General features: G+C 38.3%; 1 protein-coding gene across 1 annotated transcript; it reads left to right on the top strand.

Annotated features, from left to right (window-relative positions):
- On the top strand, positions 1-24,149 carry CHODL (chondrolectin). Its single transcript, XM_069549921.1, has 6 exons — positions 1-648; positions 11,611-11,920; positions 12,065-12,222; positions 17,446-17,532; positions 19,597-19,699; positions 22,768-24,149. Exons 1-6 carry the CDS (start codon positions 570-572, stop codon positions 22,850-22,852), a joined length of 822 nt encoding a protein of 273 aa, XP_069406022.1. The 5' UTR covers positions 1-569; the 3' UTR covers positions 22,853-24,149.
- Positions 24,150-25,178: the final 1,029 nt, after the last annotated feature.

Here is a 25,178-nt window from a genome sequence, read left to right as displayed (position 1 = left end):
GAGAGCGCGAGGAGGTGGGGCTGCTGACTGGACTGTTTTCAAAGTGGCTCCAGTTTTTAGGGGAGGGGCCAAGGATGCTCCGCAGGGCAGGAGAGACGAAGTAGTTAAACATTATTACTGGCGAGGGGCTGGAAGCTCGGGTACGTGGGTATATAAGACGGCGCCTCCAGCGCAGAGCTGCTGCTGCGTCTGTAGGAGCCACGACCTGGGCGCACGGGCTCAGCCCCTCGCTGGCCAGAGACCGAGGAGAGGAGTCAGGGGGACGGTGCGGGCCTCACCGGGGCTCCTTCTTCTCTGGGACAGACAAGGAACCCCTTCACTTCGGGTGCCTCTTTGGAGACGCGCACCCGCAGGGTCGTGCGCTCCAACCCGGCACATTCGCGCGCGGCATCAGCGCGCCCGGCGCCAGGTCCGGCCCGAGGCGATGCTCTCAGGCGGCCGGGCAGCCGGGCTCGGGCGACGGGAGTAGGGCCTCCTACGGGGAGGCAGGGGGATTGCGGGGTTAGAGCCGGGCCTCCAGGCGGGCAGAGGCCACCCTCGGTCCACGCCACACCTGCCGCCCCGTCGCGATGAGCCGCGTGGTATCGCTGCTGCTGGGCGCCGCGCTGCTCTGCGGCCACGGAGCTTTCTGCCGCCGGGTGGTCAGCGGTGAGTCCGGGGCAGCCCGCCGGGCTCTCAAGCCGGGAGAGGGGATCGCGGGGCGCGCGGGCGAGGGCCTGCGTGTCCAGGGGTGGAGGCTCTCCCAGGGGTTGGAAACCCGTGAGGGGTAGGTAGGGGGCCGGAGGAGGCAGGAGGGAATTGATTGCATGCTGCTTTCTCCCCATCCCTCCCTAAACACCCAGGAAAGTTTACATTCTTTTGGAAGTGCCTGGTTTAGTAGCTGCGAAGCGAGCTCTGCTTCATCCTGGGCAGTACAGCATTTTCTAGGACTTATTTCGACTTTCTTCATAAGAGAGTTGGCCGCAGGGCTGGTACCTGTAGAAGGGGTGGGGTACCGCGGAGGCAGACAGAGCCCAGAGACAGAAGAGCCGCTGCAGAAATGCCACCCCCTGTTGGCCTGGCTCGACTCCAGTCCCCGCCCGCCCGCACCGGGTTCATGCAGCTGATTTCTGAGACCAGACTTGTTCGCTGTGGGTGGCTCACCGACCCCGGGGTGCTCAGCCTTTGTTCTCGGGAGGGCTGACAAAGACCAGGCCACTGGTCGTCGTGGGAGGAGATCTTTCTTTCACACACCTTGTTGCAAGTTGGGGACGTCTCAGAACACGAAACCAGCTCGAGTTGGGTTGAGGTGTGCATGATCATCAGTGCAGGTCTATGCACACAGTAGGTGCCCAATTAGGTCGATTCGAATCTGTGCAAAGGAAAGGGATCAGAATTGGCAAGTTTCCCGGCCCTTGCTTTGCCTTTTTTTTTTTTTTTTTTCTCCGACGACTTATACTGTCCTGTTGTTGAGCAATTCATACCACATTCACTCTCCCTTACTTTTGGGGGCAGGTCTCTTTAAAAAAAAAAAAAAAAAAGCGAAGATTCTCGAAAGCCTAGGATGAATGAATCTGGCCTTACAGGAAAATTGAGTATAGCTACCCTTATTGAAATTTCTTGTGATGCTAATTATAGTGTTGCAATAGACATTTGTTGAAGGTATGTGGGTTGTGTTTTCGGTGTGTAATTTTTTTTTTTTTAATGTGGAAAGCACAGATTCCTTTTCACATTCTGTGCGTCTGTATAACAGGTGTCACTAGAGGTAGATGACAGATGACAGCGACTTAATCAGTAGTGAAGCCAGACCTTTAGAAATTGGCCTATTAAGCCTAATTGTTACTGATATTCCCCTCAGCAATGTGATGTTCTGCATCTTCTGAATACAATCCTTCAATGTCTGCGTATCAATCACTCTCCACTAACTTTTGGGCCCTCTGGAAATACTGGAATTAAATACATTGTGTGAAAGGTCACTTGGAAATACATATTGCTTACATTTTTTTTCCAGGCTGTTAATATTTAATTATAAAATGAAAACATTGCAGAATCAAATAAGGTTACACAAGCCCTAGCTTTGGATTCCTCCTGCTGATGTTAGCTTCAAAGAAAAGTCCAGCATACAAACTCATCTGAATGTGTGAATTAAGCATCTGACTGCCTTTGTCTCTGTCAGAATTATTCATGCAAATGAATGAACAGCAGAGATCAGGCTCTGAGCTTAAGGTGTTTCTTAAACACATGGAAAAACTTCACTGACTTAAATAGTCTCCATTAGGTATATTCTTGTTTCATCTCAAAATTTGCAAAGGGAGAAGAAGAATACATAAAGCAGACCTTGAGAAAAAACATTGATGAAAAGTTTATGTTCTGTTCTATTACTGCATAAATGCTTACAAACCTTTTGCTGTGTTCTTCTAGTAAGTATTTATAGACATCTTGTAGGTGACATCTGGAAAATTTCTAATTAAGTGAACATGATTTATTCAATTTAACATAAATGATGATGTTTACTTGATAGTAAAATAATTACCAAGTTATGTTCTTCTTGTGAATAATTTGTCTTTGCCATACAAACTCACATTGAAATCTAACCATTATAAATTGATTTGTAATTTTATCCTCTGAAGACTAATTTTTAAAAATGTACATATCAGCCATAATGGCATGAGAACAGAGCAGTCTAAAGCCTGATATTTCGGAAATATTAGGTCTAATGTCTCCCTGGATGCTGTTAAGCTTTGAAAGGTGCGTCAACTTTTTCATGCCACTAGGGACCATTTACCAAAATTCTACTTAACTGTCTGTCAACTGAAACAAGCTTTTTAGGGCCATTATTAGGAACATACTTACAATATATGGAATGCATTTTTTAGTTATTGAAGATCATTATAACCATTATAATTTCCATATAATGTATGAAAAATAACCATTTATCCTAGGGAAAAAAGATAAGAACTCATAACTTTATTCAATAAGATACTTTCCAATACTGTTACATACACCACTTTTTAAAAGTTGAGAGCATTATTTATAAATGAAGTGAAAGCATTTTAAGGAGAATAAGCTTATGAAACATTATCTTAACCTGCCTCATAAGATTTCATAGCATCTAGCAGTAATAGAAAAGTATGTTTATAAACTCCTGGCTATGCTTATTTTGATGCATGAACATGCAATAAAAATATATAACCATGAGGATAGTGATCACAGAATATCTAATGAATTTTTAATTCTAGTTTGGGAATTACTTTAAGATCTTAGACCAGTACTGATTTGTTGCTCTACACAGATGTGTACCAATGGTCCCAACCTTTTTGGTACCAGAGACTGATTTCCTGAAAGACAGTTTTTCCATGGAACGTGGGGTAAGGGGGTGGTTTTGGGATGATTCAAACCCATTACATTTATTGTGCACTTTATTTCTATTATCATTACATCAACTGTATCTCAGACCATCAGGCAGGTTGGGGATCCCTCGTGTAGAGGATATCTCTGCGGGGGGTGGGGTGCAATCATTTAAATTTGTGAAGTGACTGGAGGATAATGACATCTTCTTTAGGACAAAGGTAAGATGATTTTACTTTGGGGGCATATGCATACATATGAAAAATAATTCAAAATTCAGGTCTCTAAGATGGGAGAATATATCTGAAGAGCATATGGATATTCTTAAGCATTTACAGTGTTCTGAAGTAATGTATGTGTGTTTACTTTCTCTTTTTAAGTGCACCCAGCAGTAACCCATTAACCTATTTATACTGCAAAGTACATTACATATGTTTCAGGGTACCTTCACATTTCTGCAGAACACTTTAATATGTATTCACTTGAAATTATTGAAATTGGCAAACATTTTATTTAGAAGACTGAATGATTTAGAGACTTCCATTTTGATCACCTAAATGACACAGAATATTGCAAAATCATAGGTGGTGACCAGTAGCCCATAGATTAATACCAAGGGACATACAAGATTTTTTTTTAATTGCAAAAACCTGCTGAGAGTATTCCAGCTTGTGGTACTATTCTATGACATCATCAAAAGCATAAAGTGATGACAGTGCAGTTTTCACAGATGCAATTACTTTAAGTATCTCTTGGGCAAGAGAGGAATGAATTAATCTTATTAGCAGTCACTTAATAAACTACACATTCATCATAGTCATTAATCCTTACCTGCCGTTTTTCATTATTTTATGGTTTTACTTTCATAATTCTTTTACTGGAAGATGGTAATATCTGTTACATTAACATTAAAAAGGGACAGTATTATATAAAGATGTTCAAAGTGGAAATTCAGCTGATGGTCTCATTAGCAATGCTGACCTTCTCCAACTCTGTCTTCTGGGTTAGATGCTTAGCACACAGGTAAATGATGGATACAACTATCAGGCGAGATTGTTTCTTTCATGTTCTCACATATCACTGATGATAGAACATAGCCTGACAATTTGACTAAAGTTATTCTGAAGGCGATCAGCCCTGGGACTTCTTTGGAAGGAATGATGCTAAAGCTGAAATTTCAGTACTTTGGCCACCTCATGTGAAGAGTTGACTCATTGGAAAAGACTCTGATGCTGGGAGGGATTGGGGGCAGGAGGAGAAGGGGACGACAGAGGATGAGATGGCTGGATGGACCATCACCAACTCGATGGACGTGAGTCTGAGTGAACTCCGGGAGTTGGTGATGGACAGGGAGGCCTGGCATGCTGCAATTCATGGGGTCGCAAAGAGTTGGACACGACTGAGCGACTGAACTGAACTGAACTAATATTCCTTGTTGTTGGGGAAATGTTCAGATTGGACCTTGTCTATGTTGTTTGGAAAATAGAAGGTCTAGACTTAAAAATCATTGAGGAGATATGGGGTCTGAAGATCTGAGATAGATTTTGCAATAGGAAACCTATGTCTAAATGTTAACTGAAAGAAATTCTGCATTCTGCTTAGAGGGAAACTCTACGTGTACAACCCCGAGCATGTGTTAGCCATCTGGTAATCAATCATGAGCCAATGCTAAACATGAGAGCGTAGGTTATACCAATTATGGATATATGAGTCAGTCCCTTTATTCATGAATTTGTTCACCTTAGAAAAATATACCTGAGACCTCCATGGAGGCAGCCTCGAAATTTGGGGATATGTGTGAACTGTGGACCCAGACTGCCTGGTTCCAAACACTTAACCATTTATGAGCTGTGTGAGTTTGGCAAATGATTTAATTTTTCTGTGTCTCCCTTGCTTCATTGTTAAGATGGGATAACAGCATCCACACCACAGGGTTGCTGTGGGGTTGTTGTTGATGTTGTTCAGTTGCTAAGTGGTGTCCGACTCTTTGTGACCCCATGGGCTGCAGCATGCCAGGTTCCTCTGTCCTCCACTATCTCCCAGAGTTTGCTCAAATTCATGTCCATTAAATTGTGATGCTGTATAACCATCTCATCTTCCACCATCCCCTTCTCCTTTTGCCTTCAATCTTTCCCAGCATCCCAGTTGTGGGGTTAAAGGGGTTCAAACACAATAGTGTAGGTCATGTCATGGACACAGGCTCCACCAAGAAGCTGTGAGAGGGCACTCAGGAATTTAGGCCCCACAGCTATCACTGAGGCCACCTACAGGAGAGCAGCCTATATCACCAGGAGAGATCCTCTTTCCTAATTTACCCAAAGGCATGGAGAAGACTCTGAGAGTCACTTGGACTGCAAGGAGATCAAACCAGTCAATCCTAAAGGAAATCAGCCCTGCATATACATTGGAAGGACAGATGCTGAAGCTGAAGCTCCAGTACTTTGGCCACCTGATGTGAAGAACTGATTCACTGGAGAAGACCCTGAGGTTGGGAAAGATTGAAGACAGGAGGAGAAGGGGACAATAGAAGATGAGATGGTTGGATGGCATCACCGACTCTATGGACATGAGTTTGAGCAAGATCTAGGAGATAGTGAAGGACAGGGAGGCCTGGCATGCTGCAATCCATGAAGCCACAAAGAGTTGGACAAGACTTAGCAACTGAAAAACAACAATGGATTGTGCTAGCTGTGAGGGTTTGCACACTTAGCTATTGATAAATCTCAGGCTATTATCATTATTTCTTTAAATCGCCGAGCTACTCACACTTTTTAGGTAAGAAAACTGAGGCCAGAAAAGTTTTAAATAATGTCCCTAATATTTCCACTGTTCAAGTAAAGCTCTTATTGACTGAAGTCAGCTCTTAGTGATTCAGTGCTTGAATTCTTCACTCACATGATTACTTGGTTTACATGTATTATTTAGATCTTATTTTAAATACTGGGTTAATGAAATACATTTCTTCCCCTTCTCAGAAGACTTGTGGTGTTTCCCAGGTGGAGAGTTAGGATTTATGATGCCACCATTATTCAACCAATGGCCAAGACTATAGTTTTCGCTGTTTGTCAGTATAGGAAGACGGATTCCAGCACGATCTTAATAGTGCACTATGCAATTAATTATATTACAAAATCTGTTGCAAAAGTAAAGTTTATTATAGCAAAACATTTTTATGGTGAATAAGTCTTAAAAAGTTGGTGCAATATTGAACAGTAAAAGCAGAATGAATAATTGATAGCTTTCCTTTATAGTTTCAAAGTTTGGGCATTATGATCAGAAGCCATGTCACATTGTATGTTACAGTTTCAGCATATTTATCCCTTTGATTTTGAGTACAGTAAAAAAGAACCATGAAAAGCACATTGGTTTATGGTATTCTAGTGAAATGTCCAAAGTCCAGTTAGTCTGATTTGGGGAAGATTTATCATGTAGGTCCTCTTTTGTACAACTTGCTTTTTTCTTTGCAACTAAAGGTAGATCATAATTGAACAACTGGAATTCATAGTACGACTTCCATGTTTTTATTGAAAAATATGATAAAATTCAATACTTATTTAATGTTGATAATATGTGATTATAGTGTGATGTATAAGAAAAAAATGTTGTTACTTTAATAACTGAGGACTCAACTTCCAGAAATTTAATAAATATAAGTGAAACCCAACCAAATCATAGGCTTCTCAGGTAGATCTCATGGTAAAGAACCCACCAGCCAATGCAGGAGATGTAAGAGACATGGCTTTCGATCCCTGGGTGGGAAAGATCCCCCAGAGGAGAGCATGGCAACCCACTCCAGTATTCTTGTCCATGGAGAATCCCATGGACAGAGGAACCTGGCAGGCTACAGTCCATAGGGTCACACAGTCAGACACAACTGAAGCAACTTAACATGCACACCCCCAAACCAAATCATAGATCCTTTCTATTCAGAAAGAAAAATTCTTCCCATGACTTTATGAGTTGGTCCCACTTTTACATTGTTACCAAAAACATTTAAAACTCTGCCAATATTTAGATCTCTAGGAATTTTTATGACTAAGAAAAAAGACAGAATTCTCTATTTGTGGAAATAGTAGAATCTTAGCTATGATAATGATAGGAATGATTATTTTAGCAGGCAATACTAAAAATTATTGCTGAATTAAAGTGCATATGTATCTATGTAGTTGTATGAGTGTGTGTGTGAGTGTGTGTGTGTGTGTGAGTGTGTGTGTGAGTGTGTGTGAGTGTGTGTGAGTGTGTGTGTGAGTGTGTGTGTGTGAGTGTGTGTGTGAGTGTGTGTGTGTGAGTGTGTGTGTGAGTGTGTGTGAGTGTGTGTGTGTGTGTGTGTGTGTGCATGCATGTATGAATGTATGTATGAAACCAGGAGCTGTGGACTCCTAGGTCAAAAGTCTTTCTCTTTTGTAAATAAGCCAACAATAAAGGGAGATTTCCCACCACAGATGTTAGGTAAGTTTTAGTAAATTGTCATCAAGCTAGCCTTAGTGTAATAAAAACTGCTAGGCGGTTATCTGATTATTTTACAGGTGGTAGAATAGTAGGTGGCAGATTAGATGTAGTAGATGGAGTTATATGTAGGAAGTGGAAGACTAGCTTCCTGTTGTTCAAAAAAGTCAATGGAGGGTTTATTCTGAATATTTAAAAACAAGAGAAAAGGAAATTTTCCATGTGATCTCACAGAATGAGAAGGGATGTAGTCATAATGCCTCCCTAAGAAGATTAGCCTTCAGAGAAGTGGGAAAGTTGCTTCCAGAAGGCCCGTATTAATGGGACTTTTCTGGGAATTAGGGCAACATTTGTTTCCCAGCTGTTGAAAGTTCCACTGCTCTTACAGCCAAGTGTGGTCAGCTGAAATGGTGGTGAGTGGTTCAGTAGCGGTTGCTTCTGCTGATTTTGCTGCAACTTGGACCAAGTTTGCTGAATAAGGTGGAAGTCGATAATAAAATAGAATTGAATGTGAAGAAATTCAGTGTCAGCTTTAACTGATTTTATATATAAATACCATAAAAATGTTCCATATAGTTAATAATTTCCAGAAAACTGCCTTGCTAAAGCTGAACTGCTAGTAACTTCAGTTTTAAAATGTGTGGACACAGCTGATATTCAACTAATACACTTTGCAGTTAACATATATTTGTAATTGGTAATTGGTCATTGTCCTCCTCCCCTAAGAGTCCCCCTGGTATGCAGCCACCACAGTCTACACCCCATCTTCCAGGATCCTGGACCATTCCATTATCCACTGCCAAAGAAATGGTACCTGGTGCAGAGAGTGCAAAGGCTGGCTATTGTCCAGGGCTCCTACAGTATTAGTTCTTAACTGTTTAAAAGATAATCCCTGTCTCTAGATTTTTCCTTTATTATTATTATTTCTGTATAGACTAACATTTATCTACAGGTTGACATTTCTAATACCTAGTAGTGGTATTAGGAATTTCCACAGGACACTTAAAGCTCTCTTATGCATTTAATTAGAAGTGCTATTTTAATTTTATAAATAAAATTTCATCATTTTTCTTGTATCCTCATCATAAATAATAAATCTCTGCATTTATCTTTCAATATGTCAAAGATAATGAGCAGAGACTTTTAGCTTATAAAGTGAACTAGGCATATCCTCTGAACTACTGTTGCTGGCTTTGTTACATAAATAATTTTTAACTCATTAAAATTTCTGGCTAATCTTTTTTTTTTTTAATTTGGTTTCTTTCTGTTATCTTGCCAAACAATCTCACTGGCAAGTTAATATTTCAAAAGTGCTAGGATCACATTGAAGTCTGAGAGTTCTTGGGTAGAAAATTGAACAAATTGAAAGCTCAAGGGAATGCAGCTCAGATATATTTTGAGATTTAGAAGTATGTAAAAGATGTAGAAATGAAAATAGAGATAGAGCTTGCTTTGAAAATACAAGCCTAAAAATCACTAGGCTTAATGGCATTACTAAAGAATTGCCAGGGACAACCATTTTGAACATTGACATCATCACAAACCCTAATAATAAATTAAAAATTAAAAAAAATTGTATTAGAATCAACTATTGGGACTTCCATGTCATCTCCCCCAGGTTATTTATTTCAGGCTGATTTGTCTGGTGTCTCTTTAATTCAAGTTTCCTGTAGTCATTCATATGAACATGTTATTTTTCATTAACAGTTAGTTGGGGCAGTCTCTTAATTTGTTCTTATTATTCAGTGCGTTACTCCTGAGTCCAGATCACAGTTAATGAGACAGAGAGGACACCTGGCTGTCTTGCTTGCATTGATGGAACTTCTGTGTTGTTAGTTGGCTGTTCTCAGCTTGTATCAAGATACTGAATGCCTATCACTCAAACACTGGTGTGAGGTTAATGGCCTTCCACTGATTTCTTCCCTCCTGCCTCTAAGTGTCATCAGAGGTCATTAATTGCTGATTGTAGGGGAGAATGGATGTGATACAAACACTGGCTCAGTGTGATGTACTGTAATTAAGAGTATAAAGCTTGAATGCTTTATTTTTATTTAAATATTATAACACTGGCTAGAAACAGTGTTATAACAGCCCTCTAATGCTGACAGACTTTCTTGATCAGCTACAAAATTAAATACACAGTGAATAAAGCCTTCAATCCCAAGAAGAATAAGAATTGTAAGCAGTAAAGCTATGTCTTGATTTCTTGGTATAAAGTAACTGGCCTTGATTTTACATAAAATACTAGCTATTTTCCAAGGGCAAACCTCAAGCTGAAATGAGAGACTGAAAGGGAGGTGGAGACTGGACAGCAGGCTGGGGATAGGGGATAAGGAATAATGACAGAGATAGAGCCGTGGTGGTTTTTAAAGTTGATAGCAAAGATTTGAGGTGAATCATGGAAGCTAATGAAAAACAAAACAAAGCAGCATGACCTTTGTGGAGGCTGTGTCTATAACCTTGGCATACTTACCTGGTGATAAAAAGAGGCAAGTGCAAACAAGAGAACAATAGGAATTTCTTTGCTAAATCCTGGACACTATTCCTGTTATTTATACGGCTTTTATATGATGCAGTGTGATCATTGATATTTGTAGTTCTGTTGCGAAATAATTAGGAGTATTCATTCTGATCTATATGTAGAGGTATGTGAAATTCAATTTTGAGAGGCCTTTTAAGTCAAACTTTTGTTTGCCTATGTATTTAAGTCTTCACAGATGTTGTTAGTGATGACATAGCAGTGAAGCTTGATAAAAGGTGATATTTCATTAAGAACTCTTGAGAATTATCTTAAACTTCATTTGTGGTTCAATCTAATATCTTGACATAAATTTGTATTCTCTCTATATATAGTGACTTTTAAAATCATTCATAGATATCAGCATAGATGGTTGAACTGAGTGTTGTGACTTATAAAAGCCTTTAAAATAAAAGTGAAAATTTGCATTTAAAATTTCTGTTCCAAATTCTGAGTATCCTAGAGTACTCTAGAAAGTTTACCTGTCACTTCTAATATCACACTATATTAATAAATTGTTTATTATTACCCTTACCTTTATACTGACTTCTATTACCTTTGAGTTTTAATATGTTTGCTCTCAGATATATACAAGAAAAACAAATATTTACAGTTTATAGTTGCCACTTTATTTAAATTTAAATTATTTAAATGTATTCACTTCATGATGCCTTATGTAAAAATTGCTTTTTCTTTACTTTTTATTAATTCATTTGTGAATTGTGATTCTTATTTCATAATTTTGACCTTTTAGCTTCCTTTACTGTCTGTACTTGACATTTCTTTATCTACTTTCACTTGCTCTAGCTATCAGTTTGCAAAAGGTAAGCCAGAAGAATTATGACTTCTCTTTACAAAAATTTCCCAGTTGTACTGCTTCCTTGGTGGCTCAGATGGTAGAGAATATGCTTGCAAGTTGGGAGATCCTGGTTCAATCCTCGGGTCAGGAAGATCCCTTGGTTCAGAAGGGAAAGGCAACCAACTGCAGTATTCTTTCCCGAAGAATTCCATGGACAGAGGAGTCTGGTGCGTTGCAGTCCATGGGGTTGCAAAGATTTGGACACGACTGAGCCGCTTATACTTTCTTTCTCCCTGTTTTGAAAAGTTTGGGTTACTAGTTTGTTAGGGAATCAATTAGCTTTAGTAGATTGAAGTAGGAATCTAGAATATTTTCTAGACTTTATGCAGTGGTTCAATGGGAGAAACATTCTTGGTAGAATCTTTCTGTTTTGATTGGTTCTTTCATTTTAACATGTAGTAAGTAGCATTATGAAGATAGTTCAGATAATCAGTACATGGACATCTTTTCTTTTTTTCAGGCCAAAAATTATGTTTTGCTGATTTCAAGCATCTCTGCTACAAGGTGGCCTACTTTCACGAGCTGTCCAGCCGCGTGAGCTTTCAGGAGGCACGGCTGGCTTGTGAGAGCGAAGGGGGAGCCCTTCTGAGCCTGGAGAATGAAGCAGAACAGAAGTTAATAGAAAGCATGTTGCAGAACCTGACAAAGCCAGGAATAGGAATTTCTGATAGTGATTTCTGGATAGGGCTTTGGAGAAACGGCCAGGGGCAAACATCCGGTGCCTGCCCAGATCTCTACCAGTGGTCGGATGGAAGCAGTTCCCAGTACCGGTGAGCGGGGATCCTGAGGAGGCAGAGGTCTCTAAGGGGACTCAGAGGGCAAAGAATGGGGGCAGATGTCCGTTACCTGTAGAGGATGTCGGAGTAGAACAGGCGAAGTCACTGAGAAGTGTCCCTGGTACTCTGTCCTTGCAGAAACTGGTACACTGATGAACCTTCCTGTGGAAGTGAGAAGTGTGTTGTGATGTATCATCAGCCAACGGCCAACCCTGGCCTCGGGGGCCCCTACCTTTACCAGTGGAATGACGACAGGTGCAACATGAAGCACAATTACATCTGCAAGTATGAGCCAGGTAGGAAGCATTGTAGGTCAGTAGGAGCAGATCGTATATGTGTATTGGCTTATATTTTTCATCTGTAACCTATGCTACCTGGGCTTTTTTTTTTTGTTTTTTCTTCAGTGAAACACAAAATTACTTTGCAGTTTGATGGCAGAGTATTAAAGCACAGTAAGCTATAAAGTAAACAACTGCCCAATGAGTTAAATAGAAGGGAGTATCTAGAAATATCCAGAGAGGTGTCTTTAAGGGACAGTAATTATTTTTAATATTAAGGCCAAATTGTGTTTTTGTAAACAGGTTTTATGAAGAATAAATATCTATTTATAAACATTTGAGCATTTAGTATAGTGCATGTGAAGTAGGTATGTTACCAAAGCACCTATGAGTTTACACATGTCATTAGTAGTTTTTTAGGACATTTTCTGGAGAAGGCCATGGCAACCCACTCCAGTACTCTTGCTTGGAGAATCCCATGGATGGAGGAGCCCTGCAGGCTATAGTCCATGGGGTCGCTAAGAGTCGGATACGACTGAGCATCTTCACTTTCAGTTTTCACTTCGTTCATTGGAGAAGGAAATGGCAACCCACTCCAGTGTTCTTGCCTGGAGAATTCCAGGGATGGGGGAGCTTCGTGGGCTGCTGTCTTTGGGGTCGCACAGGGTCAGACATGACTGAAATGACTTAGCAGCAGCAGGAGGACATTTTCAGGTATATTTAAGGGAACCAAGCACCATTCTTCTGGGATATTAGCTTATCATATAATGGCAGGATATTTGGCTTGTACTCCTCAATGAAAATCTGAATGTCAGAGAACCCTGGTGCAGAAAAGTAGGGGCGTGTGCCATGTTCTTGCTGTGGCCCTCAGTCTATGGAATATGCCTCCTTAGTTTCCTTCTGTTTGAAGTCTCCAACTTTCTTACTCTATGCAGAACATGGAGAGATTGCTCTGACCTGAGCTACGGTAGTATGGTTTCCTACTGAAATGGTAAACTTGAATTACTTTGAACAGGACAGCTGAACTGAATTGAAATTTGACCAAAAAAGAGACTAATCAGAACTATGTAAACTCATCTTTTTAATGATCTGAGAAAGTCAACTTAGACACTTAGGCTTTGAGGTCTTTTTGCTGTTTTTCTCCTCTTAGTGTTTGGAAATTTCATTTGAACTCTCCCAAGGGCTGTCTGCTTGACCTCGAAGCATATGTTCATGGCAGGCAATTATAATCAAGTGCTGCTATTTCCATTATTCTCTTGAAATTATACTTCTTCTTTACTCATAAGACTGTAAAGCACAAGGGATTACTTGGATTAGATTTACCCTTCTCTTATATTTATTCTGCTCTTGAGTATATTAGCCTTCTCTCTTTATCCCTGGTGAGTTTATTCTTTAAACCTCTTGGTGGTTAAATCTATCATTACCCTCTTAGAAGCCTTTGCAAAATGAAATCTGTTTTGCACTTAGGTTCTTTGTCTAGATTTTTTTCCTTAGGAAAATATAAAGTTGAAATTCTCTGACATTTTAACTTAGTGACACTAAGTGCTTGAAACTGTTAAATGAAACAAAGTATATTATGGTATATTCTTAATACAATATTATCTTCTCCTTTCTTTGAACTTTTAGCTGACCTTTATATACTATTTTATCTTGCATCACACTTACCACCTTATTCAGGACACTGGTACCTCTGAATCTTGTTTTGTATTAGGTAGTCTAAGTTTACACTACTTATGGAACAGCATTTTAGATGTAAAATTATTTTTTCCTTTATCTTCTATATTCTACCTAAATCTTCAAATATGGGTAGCTTTTGAGCAAGATTATTTTATGTACTTATTGTTTTTGAAGTACTTGAACATTTCCATGGTTGGTCTTATTAATGTACTTAGAATTTCTGTACTTTATTTTCATTTTATTTACCTTGTATGTAACTGATGGAGAGGGCTTTCCAAGTGGCTCAGCAGTAAAGAAGGGTATGGCAACCCTTTCCAGTATTCTTGCCTGGAGAATCCCGTGGACAGAGGAGGCTGGTGGGCTACAATCCATGGGGTCACTAATGAGCTGGACATGACTGAGTGACTAACACACACACACACATATGTAACTGATTTTCTTTCCTTGAGCTTAGTATCTTATTTATGAAGGATGTTGGCTTGATTAAATTCCCTGCTTGTATGCTCAATGCTATTTTGGTGGTGAGTAGTTAGCTTTTTAGTGGTGTGGGGATTGGAGGAGCAAGCAGTAAAACTAATCTACAAATTGTAACAATATTTTGAACTTTATTCTCCAACTATACCAGAGGTACTATGTGACTTGAACTTAGTCTCCGCTTTCTGCTCCTGCATATTATCTAATAGCATGACTTGTTGTTTGGTTGCTAAGTCATGTCCAACTCTTTGTGACCCCATGGACTGCAGTATGCCAGGCTTCCTTGTCCTTCATTATCTCTTACAGTTTGCTCAAAGTCATGTTCATTGAGTCGATGATGCCATCCAACCATCTCATCATCTATCTCCCCCTTCTCTTTTTGCCTACAATCTTTTCTATCATCAGGGTCTTTTCCAATGTGTCAGCTCTTCATATCAGTTGGTTGAAGTATTGGAATGAATATTCAGGACTGATTTCCTCTAGGATTAACTGATTTGATCTCCTTACAGTCCAAGGAACTCTCAAGAGTTTTCTCTAGCACCACAAGAGTATGACTACTGATATACAAAAGTGGTTAAAAAAAAATTAGCCTAGTTATACAGAAACTGAATAATTCACTTCTAAATTTTCTCACTTTGTTTTCCAATATTTTTTGTTATTGTCCTATGAGCTGCATATTTATTCTTTGGGTCTATCACTGTTATCCAGACACATTATTAACAGGATGCTTCTGAATCCAATTTTTCAGTTTAGTTCAGTGGCCCAATTGAATCCTACTCATTGCAACCCTGTAGACTACAGCACGCCAGGTGTCCCTGTCCATCACCAACTCCTGGAGCTTGCTCAAACTCATGTCCATCGAGTTGGTGAAGTCGTCCAAGCATCTCATCCTCTGTCATCCCCTTCTCCTCCTGCCTTCAATCTTTCCCAGCATCAGGATCTTTTCCAATGAGTTCATTCTTCACATCCAGGGGCCAAAGTATTGGAGTTTCAGCTTCAGCATCAGTCCTTCCCATGAATATTCAGGACTGATTTCCTTTAGGATGGACTGGTTGAATCTCCTTGTAGCCCAAGGGACTCTCGAGAGTCTTCTCTAACACCACAGTTCAAAAGCATCAGTTCTTTGGTGCTCAGCTTTCTTTATAGTCCAACTCTCACATTCATACATGAGTACTGGAAAAATCATAGCTTTGACTAGATGGACCTTTGTAGGCAAAGTAATGTCTCTGCTTTTTAACATGCTGTCTAGATTGATCATAGCTTTTCTTCCAAGGAGCAAGCATCTTTTAATTTTATGGCTGCAATCACCATCTGCAGTGATTTTGGAGCCCAAGAAAAGAAAGTCTGTCATTGTTTCCCCATCTATTTGCCATGAAGTGATGGGACTGGATACCATGATCTTAGTTTTCTGAATATTGAATCCAATTTTTTAATTTATTAAAATTACATTAAGCACTATTATTCTTAGATATAAAAACGGTATGTATTAGATTGTATTTCTAAAATTTTCTCAGTTAATCAGCAATTGCATTAAAACTTGTGAACTATTTAAAATATAACCAGTTCTCTATTGATGAATTGCATAATATCTGTATTATTTGTTCAGCAAATACCAGCTGAACACCAGAAGCAAGGAGTGTCTAAATTCTGTAGAAGAATGAGTGTAGGGTAGGACTGAAGACTAGACGAGGCAAAGTGTCAGGGTAAGATATGTTTAAAAGAATAGTAAATATTATTATAGGATGGTGTATGATTAAGTTTCTAATGAAGAGAGACTATATGGCCAAACTGGAATAGTAAAGATTACATTGAAGTGGTTTAATATTCTGAAACTAGTGTAAGATGCTGCATGTGTTTTTTCTTTTCCATTAATTGAGAAAAATAAACAGAGTTATACTTTTGGAACAAATGAAAACAAATGTACAGGTTATTTCTTAGTAATTCTATTTAATTTATCTATTAATTCAGCCACTGCTTGTGCTTAGTTGCTCAGTCGTGTCTGACTCTTTGCAACCTCATGGACTGTAGTCTGCCAGGCTCCTCTGTTCATGGGGATTCTCCAGGCAAGAATACTGGAGTGGGTTCCCATCCCCTCCTCCAGCTTAATCCAGGGATTGAACTCAGGTCTCCTGCACTGTAGGTGGATTCTTAACAATAGTGCCCTAGAAAAATATATTAGACAAGAGAGCAGTACCAGATTGTTATAAAAAAAAATCAGTATTTTTCAAGTATGTGGCAATTGGAAAAATCTTGCCTCAGAAAAAGCAGGGAGAGAAACAATTTGCAAGCCTTAATTTATGATATATTTTTTAAAGATGCAGATATGGTTGAGAAGGAAATCTAAAGATGGCATTGTTCGTAAGGGACAGAAATGTGCTTTAGAACATTTTTATTTGAATCATCAATTCCGGATACTGTCCATATGCAGTTATCTGGTGTTTTTTTGTTGTGAGGAGAAATCTAAATTATATACCATAATAGTATAAAGACTTCCCTAGTGGCTCAGTGGTAAAGAATCCGTCTGCCAGCCCCAGGGTTGGGAAGATCCCCTGGAGAAGGAAATGGCAACTGACTCTAGTATTCTTGCTGGGGAAGTCTCACTAACAGAGGAGCCTAGCAGGCTTATAGTCCATGAGGTTGCAGAAGAGTCAGATGTGACTTAACGACTAAACAACAATAGTGTAAAAATCATCTTTGTTGGTCTTTATTCACAGCTAGTGCCTCACTTTCTTATGCTTTCCAATTCTTGCCTATCTTTGCCTACTTTTATACCTTCTTTGTCATTATTACCTGTAATAGGTTATCATCAGCACAGATGCTCTGGATTGTTAAATGCACTCTGGGGTTACAGGAATTCACCCAGTGGATCCAAGTTGCAAAGAGTTACCAGGCAGATCTTTTATTCAGAGACAATTAAATGCTGCCTTTATTGTTAAATCATTTCATATAAATTTAAATTCAAAATAGAATTAGCTGGAAGTTGTTCAGAAATCAATGTTTATTTTGTTTTGTAATAAGCTTTTATTTTCATCTACATTTGCATTTGTCTTATTTATCATTATACATGATAACTGTACTTATTATTTACAGAGATTAATCCAACAGCTCCTGTAGAAAAGACGTATTTTACCAACCAACCTGGAGACACGCATCAAAATGTAGTTGTTACTGAGGCAGGTAATTAGTTCATATGTGTTTAACTCACCTATAAGGAGAAGAAAATGTACTTAATTTTTTTTTTTTGATTGGAGGATGATTGCTTGATAATGTTGTATTGGTTTCTGCTGTACACCAATGTAAATCCGCTATGAGTGTGTGTATATATCCCCTCCCTCTTGAGTTCCCTCTTGAGAGCATCACAGAGCACTGAGCTGAGCTCCCCATGCTACACAACAGCTTCTCACTAGCATGTATTTTGCACGTGGTAGTGAATATATGTCAGTGCTACTCTCTCAGTTCACTTCTGCTTCATGTTGGCCCCAATTTTCTTGTTGCTTAGTGAAAAAGTGCACTAAAGATAGGCGTATGGAAATTTATTTTAGAATTGCATTGGAAAAAATGATGCTAAGCTAGTTTTTGTGGGTATTTCTTTTTTGGCCGCACAGTGTGGATTGTGAGATCTTAGTTCCCCAGGGAACTAAGTGGGAACTAAGTTCCCCAGTTCCCCATGGATCGAACCCACGCCCCTTTCAGTGGAAGCACAGAGTCCTAACCATTGGACATCCAGGAAGTCCCCTAAGCCAGGTTTTGAATAGAAATTTTGTTTTCTGTATCTAATACTAAACTAAGTATCCCATGTTAAAATGTGGATTCATAAAGATCTTCCCCAATTTGTAGGTGTTATGATGTAAATTGGCACATTCAGTAGCCTATAAACAGTAAGGAACTGGTAAATGTTTAGGGATTGACTGGAGTAAGCTAGTATTTAAAAAGTCCAATTTGTAGGCTTTGAGTTTTCTGTGGTATGGAAAACTGCCACCCTGGCCAATTTCCAGCTACCAAGTGACATGACTGAAGAGCAGATTGGGTAGTGGACACATACAATGAGCTTTCAACTCAGTGCCTATTGGCACACCATTGTCTGCAAAAGACACACAACACAATCCCAGTGCAAATCTCTTTTTAGTGAACAACTGTTCTTAGTATCAGTGAGGGGCTTGTTTTAGCATGGTGCAGTCGGTAAAGAATCCACCTGTCTGTGCAGGAGACACAGCAGATGTGGGTTCGAACCCTGGCAGAGGAAATGGCAACTCACTCCAGTATTCTTGCCTGGAAAATTCCATGGAGAGAGGAGCCTGGTGGACTAAAATTCATGGGGTTGCAAAGAGTCAGACATGACTGAGTGACGGAGCACACACACATTTAGACTAGGATAATGGCTTTCAATTTGCTATCTCAATATATAGCTTTCTAATTTGCTTTTCTTGTATGGATGTGATATTAAACCTTAGTGCTTTTCACTTTCAGTCGTCTGATTTTAAAACCATGCAGACCATGTAAATCTAATCAAACAGATCAGTAAATAATTATATTAGGAATATTTTCCCTCTTATGACATTGAAAAATTGTGTAATAAAGTCATTGCAAGCTATCTGGGGGTTCTGTGTGGCAGTTTTTTATTTTTCCAAGAATACCTAACATTATCTAGTGTGATGGAACAGGATTAAAAAGTGATTCATCTTAGAATTTAATTAAGATCAAATATTTATGCCTCTGGAGCCTTATGTCTCTAGGTTATGACTCTATCATCAGTTAATATTTACGTATTTTGGCTTAATCCCAGAGAGTTATGCATGTCATCATGGCACTGAGCTCATTAGTTAGGATAATTACATATCCAATAAATCAACAATTACTTTAATCATGATTATTCTTTAATAATCAGTGCTTGTTTTCAAAGTAATAACTGAGAAGGATTAATGAAGTGAGATAGCTAAGATTATTAATATGTTATGAAAGCCAGCCCCTATCTGAATTGCAAATTTAATAATAGTTTTGGAAATATGGACATTTAACTGAAGCATGGCAACCATGCAGCATGATTTTGTTTTTAACTTTTAACCAAACATAAATATATTACTTCATTAGATTATTCAGTATTTTGGGAAGACCTTACTTGGTATCTGCTTATTGATAATCATTCTATTTTGCCTTAATTTTTTTGGAAAGCTTTTATAGAACCATAATGTCAGAATCCTGCCTCAACTATCTGTTTACATTAAGACTGTTTTACTTTTGTAGGAATAATTCCCAATCTAATCTATGTTGTTATACCAACAATCCCTTTGCTCTTACTGATCCTGGTTGCTTTTGGAACCTGCTGTTTCCAGATGCTGCATAAAAGGTAAATAATTCATACATGGAGAGACAACTTGAAAATCTTTAAATACGTTTTCAGAACTCTTTAAAAAGTTATGTTTTTAAGTTGCCTTAAGAAAATTGTGATTCTTATTCTTTCAGTACAAATGCAGTATATATAATCTAATAATATACACCTTGACCATAGGATTATGAATTATCTCATTTCATCCTCACAGGCCATATGAAGTAGGTATCCTTCTGTTTTCTCTTTTTCAGGAAGATGGTTGCTTAAATGGGTCATACAATTTGCCTTGGGTCTCATGGCTAATATGTGTGATGAATCTGAAATGTGAATGTTTTTAAGTCCACAACATAAGCAACTATACTGTACTGTCTCTTTCTATTAAGTACAGGCAGCAATGCTAAACCTTTTAATCTTGACCTCAAGTTGCATGCCAGACTTGATTTTTGTATGTGAACTTTGTAGTACCTTTTGCAAAAACAGCCTTCTGTTTTATTTCCAAAGGATATTTTAAGTATAGGAACAATGGTAAAATGACTCACTTTTTAGTAGGCATCTTGAAATAAAGTGATATGTCTTAACATCAAGACTCTTGAGAGTATTCTTTTATACCTGTTTACTCATACCCTTGAATTACAGGTGAAATTTTTTCCTATGTGTCAGTTTGACAGTTAAAATAAAACGTTAATATGTAAAATATAAGTATGTATCAAAGAAAAGAAGATATGGATTTAAATTAGTACATGCTTGTTAGAATAAACTAGACATTTTTGTCAGTGTTCTAAATAAAAAATGATAGAATGTTTCCAACAGGGAAGGATATGCAGATGAGTAATTTTTTTCTTTTAACTTCATTTTCTTTTTCATGAACCCTAAGGAATTTACTGAGTTAAAAAGCTCCAGAAAAAAAAAAAAAGATATAAACCCTAAATGGTACACAAGAAATTTTTTTAAAGAATCCAAGCTGTGATATATTGACTGTTTAAAGAAGCTATATTTGAATAATGATAAATAAAGCTTGGCAAATTAACTCTATATTTTGAGTACTCAGTTTATATATATACATGTATATGTTTTCAATATTTTACACAGAATAAAAACAATAGTAAGTATCTGACTTTTACCCTTAATTCTAAGACTATAGATGAAAAGATAATTTATCAGTATGAAAAACAATGAAGCAGAGGGAAGATTTGATATAAATCCCCCCTCCATAATCCAGCCAAACTGTAATGAAGAGCTGTAAATAGCTAATCGCTGTGAACAAAGATTTGAGAAAAATTATGTAGATCTTCTCATTTCTAAAAGTAAAATTACCAAAGTATCAGTAACTGAGTTTTCTCTGAAGTTCGCTTTCCTTCTTTTAAAATAGTATATTATTGTGGAGACTCTGCTCATTCTCAAGTCTTCCAGGTTTTTATACTTTGAAGACCTTGGAGTTTTCACATGCTGGAAATTCTCAAGGGTGAGGAAATATACTCACTCAAACATAAGCCATCTCCAGACACCAGAATTAGCTATTAGTGCTTAATTCATTCTCTCTTAGATCCTCCCATTTTCCTTTCTTGCAGGAAAGCAAGGAAAATCTTCATCAAAGACTCCAATCCATTGTCATCTGAGTTCCTTGCAGAAAGTTTAAATTCCGGTTGGGTACACATGATGGCTTCTGTCATTCCATGTCAAGTTCAAAATAAGAAGTCTTGTTTCCTTAACCCATGATAACTCTTAAATCAAGTAAATACTAATGCTACCCCAAAGCCACATTAATAACTTAACCACTCTTTCATTTCAACCATTGAGGAGAATTTCATGTTTTTCATCAACTTTGCTTGGCTTATTTTCCATTCATGTAAAATAACTTCCTAGGTAGAGATGTGTTGATCTTACTTATTTGGATGCATATCTCCAAAATACATCATTTAGATACAATCATGTGTTAGCAATAAATTTACAGTTAAATTGAAGTCGATTAAGTAATATTATAAAATTCTATGGCTCAGGCTTATTTAGAAAGACTCTTTCTTTGAAGGAATTCAGCAATACAGTGTCTTGTAGACAGAGATCAAATGGGATCAAGTAGGAGGAATGCCTGGGGCGTGGGGTGGAGGCAGATGCTATTGAAGGAAGCATCTATAGGAGCAAGGAAGTACAGGAGAAAATGAACAGGAACCACCAGGGGTTAGTGATCTAGGCGAGGGCTCATTCCCAGGAAACAATCCAAAAAGCCTCAATCTTGATAAGTATCTTGAAGAGGCTGACTTCTCTTCAACTCAGGAAGGGAGAAACTCAGAAACAGTCACATTTGCAGGAGTCTAAGAAGTGGCCATCTTCTGGAAAAACTCAGAAGACATCCCCTGGAGAAGGGAATGGCTACCTGCTCCAGTATTCTTGCCTGGAGAACTCCACGGACAGGAGCTGCATTCCATGGGGTTGCCAAGAGTCAGACATGACTGAATGACTAACACTTTCACTTTTCACTTTAGAAGACATCACAGCTTGAGGGATAGGATGGAGTGCAGGTCAGCCTGAGAGCTAGAGGAACTCTCTCAGGCCTGAATCTGCCTTGAACTGTCTTTGTTTCAGAAACTATAGCAAAATTAAGCTTTGAGGAATTAAATGACTTAACTATAGGACAGAAAAAAAGTGATGGGTGGAGGGGATAGGACAATTTTTATACGTAAGACAAAAACACTATTTTGATGATTTGACATTAAAGTACATCATATGTACTTTAACAACTGCAGATTATTCAAAAAGCAAAATTATAAAAATAATTGATCAAAGAAAATGAAGATTTATTGGTGATTACAATAACCATTTTGAAACTGAGTTGAACATATTTGTGAATGTGTCTGAATTCTAAAATATGAAGGGTCAGAGAGATTTTTTTTTCCATTATCTTATATGAACTGCTTACCCGTTTCACATACTGGAATAATCTAGAATTTTTTGTAGGAATGAAAAAATCTGCTGATGAGAGAAGAAAGATACTTTTATAATAAGTCTAACAAAGCTCCATTTGGGCCAAGACATGCCTAGTTTGATGAGAAGTCTCAGATATTGAATTTACTTCTTCTTCTATTTTTCAGTAAAGGAAGAACAAAAACTAGCCCAAACCAGTCCACACTGTGGATTTCAAAAAGCACCAGGAAAGAAAGTGGCATGGAAGTATAATAATCCATTGACTTGGCTCCAGAAAAGAAAATAGAGTTTTATAATTCTGGATCTGTATAAGGAATGGCATCAGAACATTAGCTTGGAATGGCTTGAAATCTCAAAGGATGTGCAAGATGAACTGTAAGCTCCCCCTTGAGGCAAATACTAAAAGAATTTTTATATGTTCATTATCTCATTTATAAAATAATGCTGTGCTAATCATGGAGTGAGACATGCTTATTTTGCTAAAGGATGCATCCAAACTTCAAGTCAATGAGATGGATAAGATGCAGATAAAATTGCTGTGAACACATCAGAGCAATGTGTGCATTGGAAGCAGTTATCTTTGTCTCTTTCATCTTTCATAAGTTGTAATCTAGTTAATGTAAATTGCATTGAAATTTACAGTGTGCAAAATATTTTTCCGTTACATGAGTGTTTGATAGAATGGACTGTTCTAGTATTTATTTTTTATGATGTCTCATTTTTCAATACATGCTGTTTTGATTAAAGAAATGTATCGCTGTTGTCAACTGAATTCACACACACATAAATCTATTACCGTAGAAAAAGTTTCATTTTCTAGAAATGGCTTATCTTCTTTTAGTTTCTCTGCTTTGGGTCAGAGGAAGTTTAGGAAATGTCTTCAGAAATAAGAAGTTATTTCATTAACTGTGGTATCTACTCAAATATTTTACTTAGAGGCAAGAATTGTCTAATTTCAATTGTGCAAGACATGTGCCTTACAATTATTTTGAATTTAAAGTTCAACAGATTTTGTAATAACTTTGTTAAATAGCTGTATAAACAATATACTCAATCTAGAACAAAAAAGGTGGCATACACAATCAAGATAATGTCTTCACATGTTGCCTGTATAACCACAAGTAGCTCTCCGAGGGTTCTGAAATCAGTCCCTCTCTTGCCAGCAAAGCAAAGATGGTTCTGGTGTTGACTCTGGAGGCAAACTCCTGCAGAGCTTGATTGGCTCCGTTTAGCCTCTATCAGCATATAAGGGGGTTTAAGAGTGGGGACTAGTTGAGTGGTCACCATGAGTGTAGAGTTAAGCACAGCACGTTGACATTTCCACGAGGAAAGAAACTGAAATAGTGTAAAAATGTGTTTGTAGGCGTCAGTGATCATGTGTTCCCTGTCCAGGGTTTGGCTGGGAGAATAAATTGGGGCGGCTTTGTACTATCTTCTAGTTTCTTCAATGCTTGTGGCTCCTTCCTCTCAAGAGAGAGATGTAACTATCTGGTCTTCAAATGTCTCTGTGCTCCTTTTAACCAAATAAAAAGTTCTTGTTTCTGAAGAATGATCATTGGTGCTGTCTAAATCTCTTACATGAACAAAGTACAGATGTGTTTGCAATAATGCATGGAAACAAATGACTGTTTAAGTGTGGTAAGAATGGAAGTTACAGCTGCAGGGTGTTCTAAACCTCATCTTTTCAATTAGATAATGAATGTGCTTTCATTGTGGGAATTCACAACTCCAGTTGTTTGGTAAAATTAAGAGACAAAATAGAAATTAGTGGGCAGTGGTCTGTTTTCAGCTGCTTAGAGACTGAGAAAATGGGCAGCTGCCTTCTAAGCTTACAGCTGCCCACATTTAACACTCCTCTTTCCTTTCTTGGAGACCCATCTTTCTGGGCAGAATAGGAGACTAGCTGCTGAGACCTACCTCTTTTCTCCAAGCCCCCACCATAAATTATTTCCTTCAGTCCAGACTGGATGGAGGGAGACTGGGCTTTCCCCAACGTCTGTGCCACCCACAGCTACAACAGCTGCAGGGAGGGAGAGGCAAAGTAATGGGGAAGGGACTTGGTTTTGCTTTTTATCCTTTTCCAGACCTGGATTACTCTTCTGGTATCAATTACTAAACCCATAAGTTCCTAGGGATGGGATAAGGAACTTCTCTCGTAATAGAAGATGGTAAAGAGTGACTGTCCTAAGGGTTTCTAAAGCTGACCTTTGAAAAATAAAAAGGAGTGCATGATAGATCTGTTGTAATTTTCAGAACATACTTCTAATAAATGTTTTGAAATGCAGGTGAAACATTTGTGGAATGATATTTGGGGAATAAAATCAAATAACACACTCTACCCTTGATGCTCTATCCTTCCTAATCACTTCATCCTTTCTATTAAGAACAGGTCATTGGAAAGGTCTTAATAAGAATAGTGTGTTCAAGGACTCCCAATTTTTGTTCTAATAATAAATTCCATGAATATGTAGTCCTCAATCATCTGGCCATACCTTCTTGTCATGACATTGTTTTCCCTTTCTCTGACTATTGCCCAGAAAGAACACCTTTTACTAGGACAGTTCATGATTGTCTACTG

Source organism: Ovis canadensis, chromosome 1 (assembly GCF_042477335.2).
Source record: "Ovis canadensis isolate MfBH-ARS-UI-01 breed Bighorn chromosome 1, ARS-UI_OviCan_v2, whole genome shotgun sequence".
Taxonomy (NCBI): Eukaryota; Metazoa; Chordata; class Mammalia; order Artiodactyla; family Bovidae; genus Ovis; species Ovis canadensis.
The sequence above is the reverse complement of the archived record's forward strand: the minus strand, read 5'-3'. Positions and strand labels throughout refer to the sequence as shown.